Source organism: Polypterus senegalus, chromosome 12 (assembly GCF_016835505.1).
Source record: "Polypterus senegalus isolate Bchr_013 chromosome 12, ASM1683550v1, whole genome shotgun sequence".
In the NCBI taxonomy this organism is placed as follows: domain Eukaryota; kingdom Metazoa; phylum Chordata; class Cladistia; order Polypteriformes; family Polypteridae; genus Polypterus; species Polypterus senegalus.
Window position 1 is genome coordinate 70,991,120 of NC_053165.1, and position 24,057 is coordinate 71,015,176.

General features: G+C 48.1%; 1 protein-coding gene across 4 annotated transcripts; it reads right to left on the bottom strand.

Moving 5' to 3' along the window:
* Positions 1 to 5,085: 5,085 nt before the first annotated feature.
* pheta1 (PH domain containing endocytic trafficking adaptor 1) lies at positions 5,086 to 16,397 on the bottom strand. 4 transcript variants are annotated; one of them, XM_039772177.1, is made up of 3 exons: positions 15,633 to 16,397; positions 12,518 to 12,626; positions 5,086 to 7,189 (listed from the first exon to the last, which is right to left on the bottom strand). In XM_039772177.1, the coding sequence occupies exons 2-3, from the start codon at positions 12,542 to 12,544 to the stop codon at positions 6,374 to 6,376; spliced, it is 843 nt and encodes a 280-aa protein (XP_039628111.1). In that variant the 5' UTR covers positions 12,545 to 12,626; positions 15,633 to 16,397; the 3' UTR covers positions 5,086 to 6,373. The 4 variants fall into 4 exon arrangements, with proteins under 4 accessions (XP_039628111.1, XP_039628112.1, XP_039628115.1 ...); XM_039772178.1 differs by lacking the exon at positions 15,633 to 16,397 and adding an exon at positions 15,368 to 15,625; XM_039772181.1 differs by lacking the exon at positions 12,518 to 12,626.
* Positions 16,398 to 24,057: the final 7,660 nt, after the last annotated feature.

Genomic DNA, 24,057 nt, shown 5'->3' on the forward strand with positions numbered 1-24,057 from the left:
GAGAAGATACAAGCGTAACGGGAAAGCCACCCAAACAGTCAAAAGCCAGGCTCGACATCGAGATGACGTTTGGCGTTCAGCGTCTCGAAATCCTGTGGCGTCAGGGTCATCGGGGAACTTGGGCCTGCTGGGAAACTCTGTGAAGGATGAAGGATTTCGATACCAGATGTTTCCATGAATCACCGAGATCAAGGAGGTCCACTACTGACGACTGGTCAGCGTGTGTTGTGATTTTGTGCTTCGGGATTCATTTTTGTGTTTTATCTTTTATGCCCGCCGAGTGGCGCCATGTTGAATTTTGACAACAACTCTCGCGCCTCCCAGAAGACTTGATCTACTTGTGTGATGCCACCCACTTTAAAAATGTCCCTTATGCGCCATTCGGGGGTCCGTATTTTTGGATAAAACAGAAGGACTTCACGTGCGCTTCTCAGTATTTTTCTGAATCTCCTCTCACGTTTCTGGTTTGCCGATTGCCTCTCATTTTGTTCTCGTTTCATCTTCTGGTCCCGAAATCTAAATCATTCCTGTTCAGCCAAACAGCATGGAAGGGATGTTGTCAAGAATTTCGTTGGTGACAACGGACCACCAAACGGCATCCTGATGGGACCTCAAAACCTCAACGTGCAAAACGAGATTCGCTTTCTGAACTGTTGGGGCAAACGGCGTGTGATTGAAAAGTGAATGGCAGCTTCATAAACGTGTTGCAGAAAGAGTGAGTGGCTCTAACTACTGACTGCCTCAATATGGCCGATCATCTTGCAGGAAGGGGCCGGGACACCCGGAAGTGACATCAGAGTTGGTAAAGCTGTCAATCTTCCAGTCTGCAGACGGGAGGAAGAGTAAAGGTGTTACTAACTGGTGCCATCTTGTGCCCCGGGGGAAGATTACCATCACTGGTGCCCTTACGCTGTCCCCAATGTGCACACGGGTGACACTGTATTCACTTGACCAGCTGGTGCCATCGGTAACCAACATGGTGACAAGTGCAATGACTGAAAAGCGACATCCGGATAAGCTCCGGAGTGCACAGCCACCTCAGACTGGGGTGACAACAGCCATGACAATGCTGGAGTGGCTTTGGACCAAGTCTGTGAGTGTCCTTGAGTGGCCTCTTAGAAGATGCACGAAGAGACCTGAATATAGCATTTCACAGATGGGCACCTGCCCAAATCCAGGAGGGCAAAGCTTGTAGAGACTTAGCCAGGAAGACTCCAAGCCACAATTGCTGTTAGTGGGCTGAGATTTTGAATTTGTGTTCAAATCTTTCTGGCCACACGTTGTCACTTTGTCATTGTGGGTGGCCAAGTGTAGACTGGTGGGCACACACTCCTCCATTTAAAATGAAATCAACATAATAAAGTATGCAGGACATGAAGGAGTCTGAAGGCCCACTGTATGAGGAATAAAGCTGCTTGGCAGGTAAGGTCCGCTCCATCTGAAGGGGCTTTCGCCAGTCTAAAGAGGTTTGTGCCCCCTCGCTACTGCTAGAAGATGTGTGGCAGTGCCCAACCCGTTACTGTACTGTACTGCCGTTACCCCTCAGTGTTGCTACAGATTTGTCGCTTGTGTAAATCCTCCATTGATTCTTTTTGACATCCCCCGTGTTACTTGCCAGCTGCAACATCATGTTGGAAACGTCAAGGCTGACTTGATGTATATTTTACTTTGGATAAAAAAAAAAATAATAGTGAACAAAATTCCCCCCCAACCACCACCACCACCAACCTCAAAACATTTACGGTTGTGGGCACCAAAAGTCTTTGTAGTTTCGTGTTTCCATTTCTATGAAAGGCTTTCTAACAGTTCAGTCAGAACAGGGCAATGTCGCCCTCTAGTGCAAATATTGGGTACTGCAATGGTGAAAGTCTGCCTGCCTGCACTTTAGCAGGAGGGGCAAAAAGAAAAAGGAAGGAAGGAACGGTAAAGACATGTGTGCCCACCTTCTGCGGACCCTTTAGGGACCCCCATTTGCTTCATGCTTGTTTTTGTTGAAGTATAATTGTAATCTGATCGTGTTTAACCCTTCCAGGTTGTACGTTTTTCCCCTTTGTGTTCTCTTCTCCGGCTGGCAAACTCCTACAGTTTGTGCCCACCTGCTACTGCCCTCTTGAACTTCTTGAAGCCATCCTGGAGGTGAGCTGTCTCTCTCCCTCTCTCCTCCTCCTTTTTTTTTTGTATATTTCGTTTGAAGGACTCCCAAATTTGAGATACGCACGGGACCACCCTGTGAACACCTCAAGGGGTCCTGTCTGATGAGGCAGAGCTGAATGGGCCATGATGTGCAGAATGGGCATGTGAGACCACCTCAACTTTCGTCACATGTTGTCGTGTTCACACTCCAGGAATAGGATTAGGGGGCTCGGTTGGGGTGCCATTCTGTTTAACACCATTGAGATTCTTCTCCACTGTTGTTTGGAACCCACCAAGTGGTCACTTATTCTGACCAGACTGATATTAGGACGCCGGTCTACAGGGGGTCCATAGGTGAGTAAAAACCAAAGGAGGTTGAAGGACTCACCAGCCGAGCTTAGGGGGGGCAGCATGGAGTCACGGAGCTAATCTGCTGAAGGGTCTCAAGAGCTTCATCGTTCTCAAATGGACGGCGTTTAGCCAATCTGAGTAACGGGCGAGGGGGGGCAAAGGGCCTTGGTGTAAGGGTGGTGACCAAGAACCCAGTGGTCACGCTGATTGAGCTCCACTGAACCTGTACGGAGATGGGAGAAACTTCTAGAAGGATAGTCAGTACCGGACCACTCTGCCAGCCCACCACTCATAGGTTGGCCTGAAGACCCCTCAAGGACTTGCAGACTCTGGGAAGCCATCGCTCCTTGAAAGCAAGAGTAGCATTGTGTCCGCTCATCACCTGCACCAGTATGGTGGTGTGACACCGCGTTAAGGGTGGGCAGAGACCCTTCAGGAAGACCCCCCTCACCTCAAGCGCTCCAGCCACTTCACAACAGGACAGCACAGCGGATGTTCTCGAGAGGCTCAGCCACAACCCAATCAAACCTCTCCAGAGAGACCACCGGTGGTCTCTGTCCAACCAGACAGAGCTGGAGGAGATCTGCAGTGAAGAAGGGCAGATGACCAGGGTGGGGGTCCATCAAACCCAAGAAGACTCCAGCCTGGAACCACCTGTTCTGAGTAGCTGGAGCCAATGGGAGGTTTCATTTTTTTAATTATTATTATTTTTTGATAAGTTTGCAAAAATTGCTAAATTTTGTCTTTGCGCTTATTATGGGATGTTGAGTGTTGGTTGATGAGGAAAAAAAAATGGAAAAGTGAAATTGTAAATGTAAAAAAATAAAAGGGTGAACGTGGAGGACGGGCTGCTCCACTGCGCCAGGTCAGGACCCCCCGGCTACGGAGCCCACTGCTGAGCGGACTGACAGCAAACCATAAGACGCTTCAGCTCAGCCTCCCGAGGTGTGGGGTCCGTAGCTCAGCAGCCCTCTTTGCATGTTCTTCCATGCTTTTCTCCTGCTAACCCTCCGCAGCCTGCCGGTGGTCCAGCACTGAGAAGTGAACGCAGCCCACGAAACTCGGTAGTTTTTCATCCTGTCCACTTCTTGAAATTAAGTGGGCCCGGCCTTGGAAACTGGACAAGACCCCCCGAAATGGGGAAAATAAAAGGTTACCAGAGGAGCACCATGAATGAATGAGAAACTATTAAAGAATAAAGAAGTCACTTGAATGAAGTTTATTAGCATATCGTCACCAAACAAGCAGGCCTCGGCCCCCCTGCGCCGCCCACCACATTTCCAGAATGCTCAAGCGGCAGCCGCAGCGTCATCGAGACCCGCCTGTCATCATTTGTACAAATGCAGCTTGGCTACAACCGGAAAAGCCATGTGGTCTGCATGCCCCCCACCCCGGACCGTGACGTTTCAAGCACCTTCCTGCCTGCCTGTGCCACACGTTGCTGACCACCGCATTCTTCTGGCTGCTGGGTGTCAATGAAACGAGAAAGACGACGTGACGACAAACAGCAGCCCGGACTTTCCCCACAAGTATAGAAACCACAAGTGAACTGGGCAGCCGACTGAGCTGCAGGTGCCAGACGGGCACCTCGTGCTCAATGCCATGCCCACATGGACTTACGTCACGTCGCTGTCTGGGCGCAGTTGTGCTGCATATCAGGCATTGGCACCGTCGACCAGGAAAAACGCAAAGCGCTAACCCCAGTATGGAAAACGTTATCCTGTAACGGTAAGGGTTTAGAGATGGCACTCGCGCTCCCTGCAAGGCACTATTTAATAATGGAGGGGTCTGGCAGATAAGGCATCAGTAATTTATCTGAGATAAGGCCTCGGGTACCAGGAGAAAGAGAACAGTCCTTGTCGTTTGAAGCCCCACCGACCCAGCAGCACCACATACATGCGACAGCCGGGAGAAACTTTAATCTCACGAGGACAGGAGGTTCTGATAGAATGGGTGCCATTGATGACCAGAGTTGGACCGCAGCAATTTCAGAAGTTTCATGTTACTCGTGTCGACCAGTCGACATACTCAGTTGTACAGTCGTATGTTCACAATGTGCAAAATGTAAAAAAAAACTACCTTAATAAAAGGGCAAGTGCCTGCGTGTCTGTAATAACCTGTGCCAGTCACCAAAGCGGATGCCCACTTGGCACACTGCTATCTGTTGAAGATACCTTTTCTCGCTGCTAACCCTTGTGGGAACATGGTAGTCACCTTTACCCAATCAAATAATATATAGGCATCTGCGTGTCTGTCTGGTTGCTATGTCTCTGTTACTCCAACAGATGGTGCATCTCAAACATTTGTAGTAAGAAAAAGCATTTGTCATTCAAACAGATGGCACAAATGAATCCCGTACCAAATAGCATATAACAGAGCCATATGCAATGCATTTGTCATTAAAATAGATGGCACATCACAAACATTAACACTGCCTTTATGAATCCCATACCAAATGGCATATAACTGGCATCTGCCATTCCAACAGATGGCACATCTCAAACATTTGTAGTAATAAATGCATTGCATGTGTCATACCAACAGATGGCACATCACAAGCATTAACACTACTTTTATGAATCCCATACCGAACGGCATAAAACAGAGACACATGCGTTTAACTACTACAAATGCTTGTGATGCTCCATCTGTTGGAATGACACATGCAATGCTTCTTATTACTACATGCCTTGCAAAATACATTCCAACAGATGGTGCATTGCAAAGGTTAACCACTGGGGTTGATTACTTAGATTTCAAACTGTCTTGGATGGGTAGTACAGCTGGTTGTTAAATAAATGCTGATGGAAAAATCAGAGCAGTGCGATCAGAGGAGATGCAGCCGCAAGGGGTCGAAGTTTTAAATTGAAGGCGGGACTCTTGATTGATGAAGAGGCAGGTCTTCGATTTAAATATGCGTTTCCTCTGATTTACCAGAGTTGCTTTGAAAAATACGTTAGTAAAACATCCATGCATTTTGCCCCCTCGGAGTCTCGACAGGCTCGACAAACAGATCCCCGTTGGTGATTCAAGGAAGATGAAATATGTACATTACATTGAAGAGCCGGGGGAAGTGGATCTCGCCCAAGGAGTTCCGATTGTACTAATAAACGACCGAACGCGAGGTGCTTGTAAACAACAGTTTGCTTCCAGTACCGAATATAACTTAATGCTGGTAGGGCACTGTTTAAAACAAAAATGGTTTTTTTTTGGTACTTTTTCACTTCCGATATCCCTCGCAATACTAATTGAAATCAATGAAATACTACGCACTACTAAGTAAGTGAGAAAGGATAGAGACGAAGCAAGGCCTGGGCCTAAACGGCCTAAACGTTTCAATATATTCATTCAGGTAAATGTGGCTCGTGTACCGCTTTATTCAAGTATCTCTGGGTATTGAGAGTCCGCCACTCCACATCTCTTCCTCCACTGAGGTGGCCTACATTAATCCCAAAGTTGGTGGGCACGGACGCCTACCTCATCGATGTGGGGATCTGCCCTTTCGGAGATGTGGCATGTTCTCGGTGACGTGAATGTGTGAACCGTCCGTGAAAAGAATGACATGAGGGGTCAGGGCGTATCCCTAAAACAATCCATTTTGCCCCTCCCACTTTCTTGAGGTCATCTCTAAGTCAGTCGAAACGAAAACCCACTCGCCTGGAGTCGCGCCCAGCAGGAGAAAAGGGCCTCTCGTTGCGCACCTCATGAGTTCTGACTCGGCCTGGAGGATTTCCAAACTGAAATAACGTCACCCGTTCTGTGCTTGACCCCATTCAGGAAGTGACAAGCCAGTCCCACACAAGTGGAAAATAAAGAGGAGACTAAAAAAGAAGAAGAAGAAGAAGCAGCAGCAGTCTTTGGCATTGTCATCCTTTCCGTTGCTCTTTGCTCACACATGGGACGGCGGTCCGTCCGTCTGGCTGAGCAGCCACTCGTCTCTTAAGGCGATGATCTCTTTCCCGTACCAGTCATGGAGCTTGTCAAAGCAAGACGTCCCCGGAGACACGGGGCTCTCTAACGCGGAGACCATGCCGCCTCCGCCGCTCTTCCTGCGGGGGGGTACGGGAGGTGGCCTGCCTCCGTCGTAGCCCGCATAGACACATCCGTTCAGCGCTTCACTGGGTTTGTTCCAAGCCACTCCGTTCTCTTTAGCCGGCACAGTAGGCATAAACTGAACCGTCTCCTCGTTCGTCCTGTTGTACGAGGCCTGCGGACTCGCCGCAGGAGCGGCGCCGATGCCAAGGCCGGGTCTGGACTTGGTGCGGACGGCGGGCAGCCTCCTCTGACATCGGGCTTGCATTTCGTCCAGCTGTTTCTCCAACTCTCGCACGACCAGCCTCATGTAATCGAAGCTGGCTCGGGACAGAGCCTTCACCCAGGACTCCATGGCCGCCTGGCTCTCGGCCGCCATCTTGTAGACGCGGGATTTCATGCAGTCAAACTTGATGGCAAACGCGTACTCCTCGGAGGACTCGCACAGCTCCACCGTGCACCCCTCCAGGATGATCACCCCGATGGGCTCCTTGCTGTCTTTGTCCTCGAAGTAGAAGAGCATGTTCCCTTTCAGCACGAACCAGCGGCGGTGATAAGCCGGGTTCCGCTCGCCCTTTTTGTACAAATGTCCCGTCTTGTCTGCGGGGGCATCGCTGGTCGCATAGTGAGCGATGCTGCGCTCGTTCAGCTTCATCCTCGGTTTTTCTGCAGCCTAGAAAAACAAGGAAGAAAGATTCCATAAGAACTTGGATAGGCACCCGTTTAGAAGAAATAACGACGTAAACCAACAAATAGAATGACCACCCGGGACAGCCCCCGATTTTTTGAGTCACCGCACAGCACATTATTGGTTGTCAAAAAAATTGGGTGGGCTTACGATACTTTGGAAATGTGAAATGGTGCTTGAAAGTCGTCACGGAGTCGTCTAATTTGTCACCCCTGTGAATGCCAGTCGTGTAATCCGACATCCTCAAAGTAAGGATGCCGTGTTTGCATACTATGGGAGTATCCAGAGCTCCGAATACACATTCCACATGAGTGCTACTGCGAGAGCTGTGAGGTTGCTGTGGATTTGTTATTTGGTCTGTAAGAAAAGCAACTGGATACTTTGGTGAAGCTAAACGTAGTAAGCTGCGGTGGGCTGGCACCCTGCCCGGGGTTTGTTTCCTGCCTTGTGCCCTGTGTTGGCTGGGATTGGTTCCAGCAGACCCCCGTGACCCTGTAGTTAGGATATAGCGGGTTGGATGATGGATGGATGGATGAACGTAATAAATGTGGGCCATTTCCCTCCAAAAATGTCATTTCTGACCGACTAGGATTTATTTTTTTGACTTACGCAAAGAGTAGTCGGGCAGTTTTGATTTCTCCGAAATTGTCCCGACTTGTCGCACTGAGTTCACATGCAAATTTCCACTCTGCATTTCCCGTCGGTCCGATAGCAAGGGAACGCAGTATGTGATCAGCAACTGTGCTGGTCAGGTTTGACGTCCACCATGTCATGTAGTCATGTAATGTGACATCGGCTGATCACGCACACCAAGGTCCGCAACCTTGGACGACTTGTGTTATCAAACAGTGGCGTAATTACTCTGACCCTTATGACAGCACCACAGTGCTATTTCCTGGGAATGCCCCTGTAGCAAAACATCCTAGCAACCAACATCTAAAACAGCAATAACCATCCATCCATTATCCAACACACTATATTTTAACTACAGGAACACGGGGGTCTGTCGGAGCCAATCCCAGTCAACACAGGGCGCAAGGCAGGAAGCAAACCTCGGGCAGGACGCCAGCCCACCGCAGAACAGCAATATCCTAAGCAGTTTAAATGGCACTGCGATTGTTGACGACAAAAGAAAACAATTCTTGGAAGACAAAATAGAAGAGAGAGAATAAACAATAAAACTGAGCACCAAACGAAGCACAGCCTGTGACTTCTTCACATGGTGAAGCAGCTTCAAGCAGAGTGGCTCCTCTGAGGCTAAAGATTTGCACGGGTATCTCAAATCCCAGTATGGCCAGACGGGATCCTATTCTGCTGAGTCCTTAACCTGAAAATTGCTGTGGGGTGCAGTACAACGGCTAACCCTGCGTGCTGACCCCCAAGGGTTAAGGGCCTTGAGGAGTGAGAAAAGCGTTATATAAACATAAAGAATGATTTTTATTATTATTAAAGGTTGTGCGAAAAGACAATTTCCCCCATGGGATTAACAAACCCAGATAAAGATCGCCCTACAGACCCCTGAATGAGAGTTGCACATACTTTTAACAATGCGGTGCACTGACCCCAGGTTGTTTAATGCAACGCATTATTTCCTACTCTTGCTTTGCATGCGGAGACTCCATCATTTTATCAAGTGCCCCCTATTGGTTATTTTGGCACATGGGCACGCAATCGTTTCACCACACTATTGCCCTGGTGGCAGAGCCGCCCCAAGGTTTATTAAACATTATGTCAGGTGATTATTTGAGTAATTAATCCTGCATTTTAAACGGTACAGTCCACTATCTGAATTGACTCAAGAGGGAGTCAAGCCAGGCAGGGATGCCATCCCTCTGCCTGATAACCTTATATAACACTCTCAGAGCCACAAAATCAAATTTAGGGTCATGGGGGAAGCTGTGCTGGACTGGGCACAATGCAGGAAAAAGCCCTGGACAAAACACCAGATCATCACAGGACAAACACACACACACACACACACACACTTTCTGGAGAAGCCAGCCTACCTAACCTGCAGGTCTTTGGGAATGTGGGACAAACAGGACAACAATCTCCCATGGGATTTGAACCCAGGGCACTAGATTTTGGGGAGGTGGCTGTTCCTGATTTCCATGAGGTGACACAGAAACAATCCCATGGCATCCTCCACCGTCATGTCCCGTCACAGGGGGTCTGCGACTAACATTATTACGAAACCGCATTTTTAAAAACACTCTCGAAGCAGCCTTCTCATAGCACTTCTCATGCATGCAGCTCCTTTTCCGCATATCTAAAGAATTTAGGATTTGACTCATTTCAATTCACATCATTGAAGCTCAGCTATCAAAGAGGAAAAAAAAAAACAAGAACACTCTCACTGGTTACCATATCTTGGGGGTCTTGGCTCCGAAACAGTCGAGACTCAGTGAGCGCTGCTGTCCTCACTCCCGCTTTCCACAAAGGAAGTTGAATATCACGAGTCCCCGACCCGATCAAAGGGAATATGGATGTGCCAAGTGTCCAAAACACCGCCTGCCTGTCCTTTTACGCCGTCCCACGAGTGCGAGTGTGTGTGTCAAATACACAAGGGTGTTGATTCATGTCACACTACCTCTTTTCTAGGCCTCTGCAGGGTCAGATTTCAGCCTGATTCACCGCACAGATCTGTCAGGCACAGACGTGGACAAAAGAATTGGGAAGGCCGCTGACAAAATGCAAATTACAGAATTGTCACATGCCACCCTGGGAACAAAAATATATTTTTTTTAATCAATGTTTCCCATTTCAGAGCAAGTGAGTGTTAGGGAAGAAGTAACTCAGGATAAGATGTCATTCCATGAGAGGGAATCGGTAACTTAACAAAATGAATACACCCATAAATCAAAACCTGGGGGGGTCCAAAAACGACCCCCACGTATCAATCTGAATTACTAATAGACTCTCTTCTCCCCCATAATTGATCTGTAGTGTGCCATGTGGAGTTAGGACACACACGTTTTGAGAGCCGTCAGGTAAGGAAGACACAAGTCTCGAGGTACAGTTGTGTCGTGCGTCTGCCCGTGAAGTGAATTGGGGGGGACAGCTTTTCGCTAGACACAGTTTCTAACCTTTAGAGTGGAGGAGGGACCTTCCAAAGAGCCATGATGACACTTCCCGAAGTCCCATCATCCCTCTACATAACAAACAACGCGACCAGAAGTCGACCCTAACCCTAATCACTGAACGCTGATCATTTCTCCTTCTTCGGTTTACTACCATCATTGTTATTAAACGAGGATCACAGTGAGGACTCCGGTACTTAACGGTTCCGAGAAGTTATACCAACTAGGCGTGGCACCAGAGAGAGGAGACGTGTTGCACATCGAGTGGCACGCGCAAGTCACAAACGATTTGTTCTTTCTGAATTGCTCTCTTCAGACCACGCATATCGAGTCACGAGCACAAACAAATCGATTCAGCAGAGCTTGACAGGAGCAAGTAATGTCGTCAGCGTCCTTTCGTTCCTCGGGTAGATGTGCATGGCACACGTGCGAGGACCGCCCACCCGATTCTCAGTTCTCGTCCACTTCACGTATGATTCTGTCGAGATCGAACTGAATCATTACCCGTGAATGAGAACCGTCTCTGGTGATTCTCTCATTTGTCGTACAAGTACAAAACAGTAACGATACATTCATGGTGGAATGGGTTGATTATTTTGTTGTCTACATTTCGTTATTTGACTTGTTTTAAAAAGAATAGATGAGGGACGTTCAAAACGTTTCCACACTTTTGTTTAATTCTGTTCAATGACATCACTTTTCTAGTCACCTTCCTTTGCAATGCAGTTTTCCCAGTCACATGATACTCTCCGACACGACCAATCACTGCTCCTCCCGCCTCCACCGCTTCCAACAAAAATATTAAAGGACGAGACTTTTTGAATGTCCCTCGTATAATCATAATATTAAAAGAATAAGTTTATGTCCCTGAGTACTGCGTAATAAATTAAAACAAAAGCTGAGAAAGTGTTGGGGTCCTGCGTGACCGCCCTATTTAATGTCTGAACGGTAAAACGGAGGTGCACCTCCATCAAGTTCAAATTTGCTCGGGGTCTGACACCTCGGTCAGCTGGAGCACCGACTTCCCGTCAGGTTTTCAGGTTACAAGGGCATAGAGGAAGAGGCGGAGTCACGAGCTTTGTGTGTCTTCCAGTGGGCGTTCCTCCATTTTTAAGGTGGAGACGGTGATTAGTTGCTGTGTCATACTCCTAATTTCCACCCCTGGGTTTCCCAGGCGAGAACAGAGACACAAAGCTCCAAGGCCACGCCCCTTTTCTTCTCCCCCCCCAATCGCCTATCGCTACAGACCTCCAGAGCTCCACCCCATCAAGGAGGGTGTTGCTTCAGATTATACGTGACATAAGCCAGTCGGCTCGCCAGCAGAGGTACTGGAAGTCAGAGCTGCGGAGGTCTCCCATTTTTTCAGGGGGTCTACCACTCATCAACTGTGTGTTAGGTGGGTCAATGCCTTGTGCCCCACCCCAGCTCGACAACCAGATCCATTGGTCTTAAACGGCAAGTACTGACCCACATGTTCTGCAAATCAGAGGGAACGTTGTGGACATCCTGGTTTTCTCCTCACCGCCGTTCTCTTCTTTACACAATTTTCAAGTTTTCAGGTTGGTAGCGTCCGCCCCAGTCTCCCCCTCATGAGAAATGAAAGTCACAACCACCGTAACAGTAGAAAAGTCGGCGTCACAAACGTCAAGTTTGTGGGTAGGGTGGTGAACCCTGGCGGTGCCACTAGCGGAATATTTTTCCAGCAACAAGGAATTTTTGTGGCTGCGGGTTTGGGTTGGCATATCACGTTTTTGACCACACAAGTCCATTTGTAGTCCATTTGTAACAACTTTTAGGCCTTCCTGCAGATATTCAGTCAGGTCGGTGGCGCTTCTCTCAACCGCGGTCCTACGCTGTGATGGCGACGGCCTTTCGCTCCTGCAGATTGGCGTCAGCCTCCAGACTTTTACTTTGGTTCTCTTGCTCGTGGACATTAGGACGATAGCTGACCCCCTGCAGTGTTGTTCAATGAGAGACTGGCACTATCAATCTACAGTAAAGGCAAGAGCATACCAGAGAGTCGGACCTGTGACATCACAGGACCAGAGGACCTCGAAGATCAAGTGATGGGACGGGTGAGTAACCTGAGGCCACGTTTTGGATTTGTGAGTAATGGGCGGGTGTAGCCTACCAATAGAAGACACTGCAGGCTAAATGGGGCGTGGCTAAGGGCTATGACGAGCGGGTGGACCAATAAGGACTTGCCAAGAGAAGAACCACCCAGAGTACTTACAGGGCCCGTTAAATGAAGTGCAAACATGTCCTCTGCACAACCTGGCTGGACTCTGAAAGGCTGCTCTCTGCTCCACGGCAGGTCATCTTGCGTCACTGATCGTGGTCACCTGGAATGTGGAAAAATGAGTTGTTGTCACCAGAGAGGTAAATATGAGCACGTCAATAGCTGACTTCTTACTAAGAGGCTGCCGAAGGAATCGGGAGGCGGCCGGCAGTCGAAACGTGAGCAGGAGGTCCAAACCGGGAGGACAATTAACTCAAGGCATCAAAGTCAATAACGTCTAAATTCAAGAACAAATCTACGGTCTGTGCGAAGCCCCCTCCACCACATAAGACCCCAACACACAGCATACATGGCTGTGCTATCTCAGGTACACAACCAAGTCCTGGAGAAGCTGGAGATCAGTACACAAATTGAGGTGTGCCACCATTATCAGGTCAGCACATCTGGACCTGTCCTCAGGGGGTCTGACATGGCAAGGTGGGGAAGACCAACAGTCAGGAGATCACCACGTCACAGCTGTGGTCAAACATAATGGCATGGTGCTTGATGGCATTCTCCTCATTGAGCTGACCATCCGGCCCTCTGGAGGAAGAGGGCCGAGTGCAAGGAGGCAAGGTGGAGACCCGTCGAGTGAAGATGCAAATGTGTCACCGGGTCACTGGAATGAAGTGACAGAGAGCAGGAAGAGAAATGGTGGAAGGGGCAGAAGAGCTGGGGAGGGTCACATCGGACCCAAAGGTGGATGGCAGGTAGACGTCCACACCACTGGGAGAAGCACCGCCGGGGTGACATCCATCAACGGTGCTCCCCCGGCCAAAGCTGCGCCAGGCAGAGATGCCAAGTGGGTGGCAACATCTACCTGTAACTGATTCCATGGAGAACTTTCTTTAAACACACCATTGAGATAGTTAATTATCTGCAAATAGAGATAATACCCCGCAACCCTCAACATCGCGCAGTGTGTGACCCCCTGTCCTTATCCCTAACCCTTATCAATCGCGATGCAAAATCAGGAAATAATGGCAATGCCTGTTTGGCTGTACATTCCATTATCTTAAAGTAACTAATAATAAAAATTAATTCTCCCAAAAAATGAATAAGGATGAATAAAACATGAAAACAACAACACCAGGTGCCAGTTACAGCCCAACCCAGCTGTATGCCAGGCTAACAACGAATACAGAAACTTCAGGATGGTCAAGCAGTGACAAGGTGGGACACACGGTGCCCAAAGTCCCCACACAAGCCCACCTCAAGCTCAAATCCTGGAACTGTGCCACCATGCGGGGGATGCCAGTGCCCTTTATTTTATTTATTTATTTTTTTAACTTTGAGGTTATGGCCCTGGTAAGTAAAACAAGAAGTCCCACCCAGAAGGTCCCAGTGGGGCTGCTGTTTCTGGTGCTGCACAGAGGCCTCTTTTGGCAGCCACAATGGAAAGTATTTTGAGAAAAGCGCATCCCCGACGGTTTGCGACGTTCTTCTACACGTTTTTAGAGATGACAATCCAGTTAAACTGTTCTCTGCAGGGCATACGCCCACACGTTCATCTTATTCTGGGTGTCATATGGGCTGATCGAAGAGCAGGGGGAGCCATGAAGTTGTGGGCACCGGGATACCTCAACGTTGGATCGACGAGCCCACCCCGTGAAAAGATACCACTTGAAGGACAGGATGTCCATCCACACGGCCCTCTGAAAAGCTGAAGTCCAACAAACAAAATGGTGGCAGCAGTTAGGTTAAGATGGTGACCTGAGAGTGGCAAAATCAAAGAGTGAGGGCCACAAGGCCAGACAATCTGAAAAAAGGCACAAATCCCCCTCTCGATCGACCAGAAGGACAAATGAGAAACAAGAGAAGACCTCGCCAGGCGCCCCCAGCAGCCCCCTAATCCATCCTCACATCACCTGACAGCAACTCGAAACTGACAAGTTGGGTAAGGAGGAGCAGTGGGCGGGGCCAATGCCCACAGCTGACACATACAACGTCATCCAACAGATGGCAGCGTTACTGGGATGAGCAGCAGCCGGCCAGTTCATGGGGCCTCTGCCCAGTCCAACAACACGATGCACCCTCATCTGCTACTTGGAAGCCATTTCTCTCAACAATTACTTTGCACTTTGAACGGCACAATAACTGGCACTGACCTGCGTTTCTGCTATTAGATTGCATTACACGTCTGGCTCTGCGAAAGAGAATTTGAACACTTGGTGCATCGGGGCGGCGCCCAGAAAGTTTGGGATTTTGGAACATTTTGGATTAGGGGCGCTCAACGTGTGCCATGAAAAGTCGCCTGTTGGCGCATTCAGTGTACCACACGCAGTGGCGGATTTAGGTATGGGCAAGGTGGGCAGCTGTCCAGGGTGGCATCTTGCTGGGGGTGCCGTGCGTACATGGAGGGGGGGCCCACAGTGCTGTCACCACTGGGAAGTCTAATACAGACTACCACCGAGAGACGCCACCCAGCTGGAGCTCCGAATGGCCTTTGCTGACCCCAGGTGTGTAACTTTTGTCAAAGTGACGAGTCTCTTATTGCCTAATTAACAATCGAGCCACAGACCCCCAATACGTGAACTCTTTTTTGTTTTTGTGCTGCTTCAGTCCCCTCTAAATTAAAATGACACCCCAGTCGCTGGGGACCTTAGCTCAAGCACACAACGGTTGCCCCTTTGAACCTTCGACCATTCTCGTGCAGTTGAAAGCTGTAACCGCTAGGGGGGTCTCTCGCGCCTGCACTCTTTCCCCACCTGTGCCCGTTCTTCACCGCCGGCCACCAAGTGAGGAAGCAAAACAAAGCCGTGTGAGCCCCGAACCGGACACTCGTACGTTGTTTGCCAGCTTCACCTCGGATCAGGGTCGTTTTCAATCGAACGCGCTGGGGGTGGCGTCTGCCCGTGAAGCGGCGGCGCGCTCGTGGTGTCGCGTTGTCGCGCTGTCCTCGGGTACGACCGCCACAGCACGGCTCCGGGCGACAATCGGCACAGAGCGGGCCTGCTCGGAGTGTGCGCATGCGCGACCCGCACACCGTCGCCTCGTCTCGTGTCGGGGTTAGCAGACGCGGACAAAGGACGGCGAAAATTCCGCGAAAGGCGACATGATGGGCACTTACGAGCCGCTATTAGGCAGGAGATCTCCGGTGAGGGGGGCCCGAACAAACCAGACGAGAAGCCAAAAACAACGAGGCGTCTCATCCGGCCGAGTTCCGAGGTGTCTTTCCGTTCCTGGAGGATCCTCCTTTCCTGCTCTCCTCTTCTCCGCTCCCTTTTTTCTCCCCAAGTGGAAGGCACGTGACGCGTCGCGGCTCCAATGGAGCGCCCCGTCCGGCTTATGGACGCGTGGCGACGGCTTGGGGGGCGACAGGGGCGGAGCGGGGGTCGGCGAGCATTAGAAGAGTCGAAACTCGGCGTGTAACTTTAGCAGTTTTGAAGGCGCTTCATTTCGGTTGCCTATTAGAGACGGGCAGCCTGTTGTTTAAGTGACTCGTTGAGGGGACACAGCAGGACTTGTGCAGCCCGGGGGACCCGAGAGATGGCGCATTCAAACTCACACCAGTCAGGGGCACAGAAAAGAAAAAAAAAAGTCCGATTCGTTTAGGTTAACGTGAACACACCAAAATAACTGGAGAGGGTGGTCCCGGACTCCTGGTGTGGCACCAAACAAACCCGAGGATAAATCTTATGAGGTGTGAATGTGATCCGGCACGGGACCGATTTAACTACTTGAAACGGGCGCATCGTGCGCGACGTTGTGCAGGCTGTGGAAGTCACCCTGAGAAGCTGATATCGGTAATGGGGGGATCTACCGAGCTGAGAACAACAACAACATTTATTTATATAGCACATTTTCATACAATTAAATGTAGCTCAAAGTGCTTTACAAAATGAAGAATACAAAAATAAAAGACAGTTATAAAATAAGTCAACATTAATTAACATAGAATAAGTAAGGTCCGTTGGCCAGGGTGGACAGAAAAAAAACAAACAAAAAAAAAAAATCCAGACGGCTGGAGAAAAAAAATAAAATCTGCAGGGATTCCAGACCATGAGACCGCCCAGTCCCCTCTGGACAAAACGAATTCGAATTAGCATGGAGCATAAAAACAATAAAAGCGCACAGTTCGTATAAGACAAGCGGCACTTCATTCAGCCTCATCACCCCTGGCGCACGTAATCAGACTGCAGTCGCGCGATGAATGCGCCTCTGCAATACACACGGAGAGGACGCTAAGCGAAATGTAAATGCAATAATACGTTTGCTTTTAGGTAAGACGTGCAGTCTGTGCACATGAAATAAAGTGCAATACGCTTTTGTAGTGCATTTTAAACTGACACGAAAACGGCGTGCCGTAATGATAAGTAACCGATCAGTTGACTAGTATGTTTTTAATTGTGACATGTTAAAACTGCATCAGAATAAAACGTATTACAGTATAGTTAAAATAATGGTCTGCATTTAATTTTGGTACAAATAATATTCCATATATATTAGTAAAAGAATAAGTGTCTGTGTGTCCATCTAGTTGCTATGTCATTCCAACAGATGGCGCATCACAAACATCTGTAGTAATAAGATACATTGTATTAGTCATTTCAGTTGATAGTGCATCACAAATATTAGCACTACTTTCACAAATCCCATACCAAATTGCATATAACAGTCATATGCATTGCATTTGTCATTTTAACAGATGGTGCATCACAAACATTTTTAGTAATAAAATGCATTTTCCATTCCAACAGATAGCGCATCATAAACATTAACACTGCTCTTACATATCCTGTACCAGAGACAGACACATTGCATGGTGCACATACTTTTGTGAATCCCGCACCAAATGGCATATAAAACAGAAATAGGCATTGCATTTGCCATTTTTTCCAACTAATAGTGCATCACAAAGAATTGTAGCAATAAAATGAATTGCATTTGCCATCCCGGCAGATGGCACATCACAAACAACACTGCTTTTATAAATCCCATACCAAATTGCATACAATTGAGACATATGCATTGCGTTTGTCATTCCAACAGTTGGCCCTGCTTTTATGAATTCCATTCCAAAAGGCATATAACCGTGATATATGTATTGCACCTGTCATTCCAACAGATGGCGCATCACAATCATGTATAGCAGAACGTGTACAGTGTACGTTGTTCTTAAGAATTACTTCTGAACGCCTTGAAATCACTTAGTTGTTTTTGTCCAGCGTCTCCTGTGTAGTAAAATACCCCACTTGCGATGCACCGTTTGACTCGTTGCGATGTCTGGTTATGCAAGATGATAAGCGTTTTGGGGGCTTTCCCCTATTTATGTCCCTCTAGGTCTGAAAACCTCTTATTGTCAGGTCCAGTTTTGGTCCATATTTTGTGCAGGAAATGACACCCTTATGATAAACACGGTGAAATGCATGCGGTGGAAAGCGAAACGCAGCCACACCAGTGTGAAGTGTGAACAGAAGCAGAGAGTCGTTAAGTTAAAGCAACGTCTTTTTCAAGGAATGGTTGCTACTTGCCTTGTGCGCGATGGATGCTGACAGAGCAGGCGTCACCCGACTCACCCCACACCTCCAGGAAGTGGATTAAGAGGTTCTGAGAATGGCATTACATGCAGAAAAACATTGGAACATACGCTAAGTCCATTTTTGAATGGACTGTCTGTAAACTGAGTGCTGACACACCAGTGCCCATAGGACTGACGCGCTTGTGCAGGACGTTTACAGCATAAAGCACACAAATTGACAAGATTCTCGATTTCTCGAAGTCGGTGACAGTCACGTCATGAAACGTTTACCGGGAGATTGACGACTTTAACCCCCACTTGATGTCACTTCTGGTGTCCGCCTACCTGCCTGTACCCACCTTGTCCTTATCAACGGACGCTCCGCCATCTTGAAACAGTCTTCATCGGAGACTCGCTCGTGTCTGCAAAGACGTTGTTTTTCTCTTCTTTTTGAGCCGTTTATAACTCCCGTTTTGTTTCGATTACACGGGGTTGGCCTGTGGGTGTCTCTGCACTTCACACTTTCTTAGAAGCCACAAAATACAAAGAAGCAAATGAGAAGACGTTCACGGGTTTTTATCCAATCCCACGTAAGCTGGAATGCAGAAGGGCAACCCTTAGACAGTCCCAGTGATGGTGTCATCTGTAGTGACTGGGGTTCAAATCCATGTTTAATGTTCCACTTGTTCATTTTTGAGTCATTAAGTTCTGCTAATGTTACTTTTCTTAACTATTTGCTTTAGTCCAGGTGTGTTTTGTGGGTGGTTCCCCAAGAACAGCAAGGGACTGTGGGTTGTCCCCTCTTTTATTGGGATGAGCGGAGTCCCTTGCGGTTCATTCCAGTGCCCCTGGGAGTTGGTGAGTGTTTTGTCATTGTGACTCTTTTTGAGCTTTGCGATTTGTGCTTTGGAGTTCGTATGGTGACCTGTAGAGGGTGTTGCAGCCCCCCAAACCTCAGACACCACCACACAGACGCAAGTCCCAGGTTCAAATAAATCCTCAACAAAGCCTTCACAATGGGTCTCCAGTACACACAATTCCTCTTTTATTTCCTTCCCGGATTTGTTGGTTGAGGGGTTAGGGTGGGGGGTCATTTCATCTTCTGATGCCAGGGCATAGCCCCATAAAAGTAGTGCCAGGTCAGTTGGAAGTGCCAGAGAGCAGGGTTCATGTATCTCTGCAGAACTCCCTGGTGGACATGATAAGGCTGCTCTGTCAGACTCCAATTCCCAGCATGCCTTGCTGGTGTCCACACTGGTAGGCTGCCTTCTGTCGTGTTGGGGGAGCCCATAGCCTTGCCAGGTTGTGCCCCCCTGTCCTTCCATCCTATTTGCCTTCCACCAGATATAGGATCAGTACCCATCCTGACTGGGACACCCCGACATGCATGCCATCCATCACAGTACTGGCACTTTGTTCATCATGGAACAGGCAATTCCTTTTGTGCTCCACGGAGCTTCCCGTTATTACAGAGCATCCTTGTGAAGAATAAACCTTGTTTATTTATGAAGAGTCTCTGTTTTGTCCTTGTTACTACTACGACGATTTCCCCCTCTAGTGGTCATGTTTGGGCCTTTATGTTTGAGAGCTCTGGAGATTCCCTGGTGAATTGTGGGAATGTTACCTAGGTAACAAGTGACATGAAATCCACAACATAACGACACCAGCTCTACAAAAGAAAATGGTGGCAAAAATTATGAACATTTTTTTTATTTTTTTGCAACAAACTGCAGAATTGGGTCTGAAATACCCGGAAAAGACATCACGGAATGTCATGATCAGGGCTGAGTGTTGGGGTCTTATGCAAGCCATTATGCTTGTTTGTTGTTAGGGTTTTAACATATAAAGTCTTAAAATTCCTGTTTACTTATCTGAACTTCTTGCTCCTTACAAACCTGAGCGCATGTTAAAATCTCAAGATGTCCTCTTATGATGCCAAGGATTATTAAAATAACAGCGGGTGGTCCAGCTTTTAGTTTCAAGACCCCAAGGCTGTGTGTGCTAATATAAGAGATGGCCCTTCAGTCTCACGACTTCAGTTTAGTACACCCTGACTAGAGCTGCTGATTAGCTGTCGCATACTAAAACATAAATAACTCCATCAGCTATTTATCAGTATCCCCACTTGGTACCGCTGCTCTACCGCCAGATTGTTTACCTGCAATCATCCAATTGGCTGGCCCAGCACTGACTCAGCTGTAGAATGGCCAATAGGAGGGCCTCCGGGACTCTGACTGTGTCCGGCTTTTCTTGTTGTGGTTCTTCACTGAGCTGATGGACAGATGTTGTTGTTGTTGTTGGTCATTTAGATCCATTAGTTTCTGCTTTGTTTTTTGATGGTGTGGTCACCCGGGGGGGTGGTGGGGGGGGCATTACAGACCCCCAGATTCCTGGTGAACAGGTCTGGACACAAGTTCGCTCCAAGCAGATCAATTTTACTGTGGGAAACTCTTACCAAGGTAAGCATTTGGCACCACACAATCGCAATTCGGTATCCCTGCTCCTTTCAAAAGCTTTGTTCTCCTCCTCCCGACTCCCAGATTGAAGGAGGGCCTCTCCTTTTATCCCGAGATTGTGCAGCTGTGGCTGGGAAGCACTTCCAGATGAGGCTGAAGGCCTGCAGAGTAAGGATTCCCGATCCCCGTGGCTTCCCCTAGCAGAACTCATGGAACCCAACAGGGCTGCCCCAGGTCAGGTCAGGTTGGGGGCATGCACTGGTACAGTCCATTGATGTACCCCCCACATGACAAAATAGCTCAGGATCCTGGCTGGTAAAGACAGACATGCGGTCCAGTCCCACCCTCCGGAAATGACCCTCTATCTGCTGCAGCCAGGTGTTAGGTTGGCGTCCCCTTGGCCTGGTCCACCAATGAGGGTCCCGTGAGCCGTATCACCCTCGGGTGATTGTGCCACATGGCCGAAGTGTCGTAACTGATGCTCCCTCACAATGCAGGTCATGTGCCTCATTTGGGACCCTGTGAGCAACACAAAGTCAAACCATTGAGACCTAAGGATCTTCTGAAGAGACACACATGAAGGAGTCCAGTCTTCATCTCAGGTCACTGGATAGCGTCCATGTCTCACAAACAGGAGGCACCAGGACTCTAAAGACTTGATATATCAGGAGTGCCACACATGGCCTCATGACCCCCCATGCTCTCCCAATCCATCTACTGACTTCATAAGAAGAGTCACACGAATGTCACAACACCCAGCACGCCCAGTAGGTAACCGAGTGGAGATCCCAACGTGAGTATGCTGCCCACCCAGTGTCTTGGAGAAGTGACCCCATCCTTCCATTACAATGGCCTCCCGGCTGGGTAAGGATCCGGGTTCGGTCCCGGCTGGGATGCCCGCCCATGCAGGCCATCCCTCCCACTGGACCTGAACAGATCTGCACCATCAGGCGTGAGAGCTCCGTATTTAGGGGGTGGTGTCCCCTGGCCTCGCATCCTGCTTTGAGAGATGGCGCGGCTGAGTTATACGTCCGCACTCGGCGTGGTAGGGCGGCCAGTGAATGAGAATGAGAACGGATGCCACGGCCCATCAAGTGAAACGGCCCGAAGGCCTGCGGCTCACCACTGGACCCGACGTAGCAAACGTCTGAATGGTGTGTGGCAAGCGCTCAGTGACAGGATGTCTGAGGCCTGCCGGCTGTCATGCTCACTGGTAATTTTAGCTAATGTATAGACTTCCTGCATTTATGTTTTATTAAATGCGTTTCTGTTCCCACCATTGTTGACCGGCTACACTTCACAGGCCCGAGAGCGCGCAAGCTGATAGCATCGGCCGTGGAGCAGGGCCTGCGAGACTACGAAACCAAGGTGGGAGGCCGAGCCTCGCTTTTCATTGGAACCCAAATGTGGGTCATGTGAGCCGCTGAGTGTCACCATTCTGAGAACGGCTGACATCTTTGTGACAGCAGGAACGTTGGTGGTCTGGGGTGACAAATGCATTTGGATTTCTGCATTTCTTATTGCCATGATAAAGTGACTGTGTCTTTGTACTGCTGATTAACAGTGGTGGACGACAGGGGGCCGGGGGGTCTTAGTATTTAACTGATGATGGCTTTGTTAGAACCTAGGAATGGCAACCCCCTTGCATCTTCCTTTCCAAGCTCTACAACTACTGAGGATCAATTTTTTCCCCTTGTCCTGTCACACGTGTTCCCAAACTGTCCCCATATTGATCTTAACTCAGTTTTGGAATTCGCTTTGGATAAAATATACATGTAAATCAGATCAAGCAATCAATTGGATCGTTCAAGCTACTTTTCCTCATTTATTTTTATTTATCGTATGGATTTTACAAACACTGAACAAAGAACGATTTCAGTTTGGCTTGGCTTCTTCACAAATGTCATTGGCTGAGCCATACGATGGCTTCATCCTTCACGTTGGCCCAGTGCGTCAGAACCCATCAATATGTGGCCAACCATCTGCTCCGGATGCCCACGGACACAACTAGGGTCAGTGAAAAGACCCCACTTAACCTCTGTGTTTGAAATTGCTCGAGACCGCCCCGTGCTTCCTTACTCGGCTATCAGCCCAGGCTTCCTCCCATGGCTGACGCAGATTCAAGTCGGTGGCATTCTTGACTTTAGTCAAAGTGGGGAAGCACTGAAGATGTCCTTCCAGACTGGCAATGTAGCAACACCTCAGCGTGGTGCACAACGTCAAATGCTAAGCGTGCTACGAGGCCTGGACGCCAAACGGTCGAAAGATCTTCTGGCACGAGGATTTCCATCAGGTAAGAAGCTTGAGTAACGTCTTTGGATCGTCCTGACTGGACTGCTGCAATTCACTCTGCTTCTGAGGGGTCAGTCAGGCAGGCTTGGCCTTCATGTGAGGTCAGCCTTAACTCTGGAAAAAGTTACATTTCGACATAAAGCCAGCTTTTACTTCAGTAGGGGGTTTGTCTCATTATTAATATTGTGTTGTGTTTTTTGTTCTATAGATAGATAGATATAGGAAAGGCATTATAAAATAGATAGATAGATAGAGTGAAAGGCACTATAAAATAGATAGATAGATAGATAGATAGATAGATAGATAGATAGATAGATAGATAGATAGATAGATAGATAAAGGCACTATTAGATAGATAGATAACTCCCTGATCGGGGTTTGTTTCCTGCCTTGTGCCCTGTGTTGGCTGGGATTGGCTTCAGCAGACCCCTTTGACCTTGTAGTTAGGATATAGTGGGTTGGATAATGGATGGATAGATAGATAGACAGAGGAAAGGTACTATAAAATAGATAGATAGATAAATAGGTAGATAAAGGAAAGGCACTATATGATAGATAGATAGACAGACAGATATATGTGAAAGGCACTATATAATTAGATAGATAGGAATGGCACTCTATAATTACACAGATAGGACAAGCACTATATAATTAAATAGACAGATACATAGACAGAGATAGGAAAGGCACTTCATAATAGAGAGATGTGAAAGGCACTATATCATTGATAGCTAGATAGATAGCTAGATACTATCTATCCTTAAGGAAATTATTGTGGCTCCTGTATCTTATCATTTAATCTTTTTATTGTGTGTGTTTTGATATACTTTATTCTGCAGCATCTTAGTCAACTCTTGTTTTAAAGTGCTATATAAATAAAAGTCAGTGACAAAAACATACACCATTTAAGAAAATGAATGCCATCCGATTACTTGCAGTAGGATTCAACGGAAATCCGGCAGGTGGCGCTCCAAGATTGCAAAATCCGCACGGCGGCCTAGCTGAACTTTTGGTCCCACTAAACTTTTTTAGACTCCGCTGCCGTTAGTTTATTAGGATTTTTAAAACATTGTCTTTTCGAATCGGTCCTTTGTTGTCATTATTAATTATTATTATTATTAGTTTTGCCAGGATACACTCAAAAAAACACGAACGATCAGAACCCTCAGGAACGCACAGTCGTCGAGAAGGGAGAGGCGTGGCTTTATCTGAATCGGGGCGGGGGCGTCAAAGTGGGCTGTTGTATGCAACATACTTCACATTAAATGTGCTAATCGTGCGAAAAA

Excerpts from the sequence above, each read along its gene's own strand:
- pheta1 (XM_039772177.1), bottom strand. The coding sequence starts at position 12,544 with ATGTTTGCACTTCATTTAACGGGCCCT. Across the intron at positions 7,190-12,517 it reads CACTTCATTTAACGGGCCCT|GCTGCAGAAAAACCGAGGAT; the intron begins GTAAGTACTCTG and ends TTGTTTTTCTAG.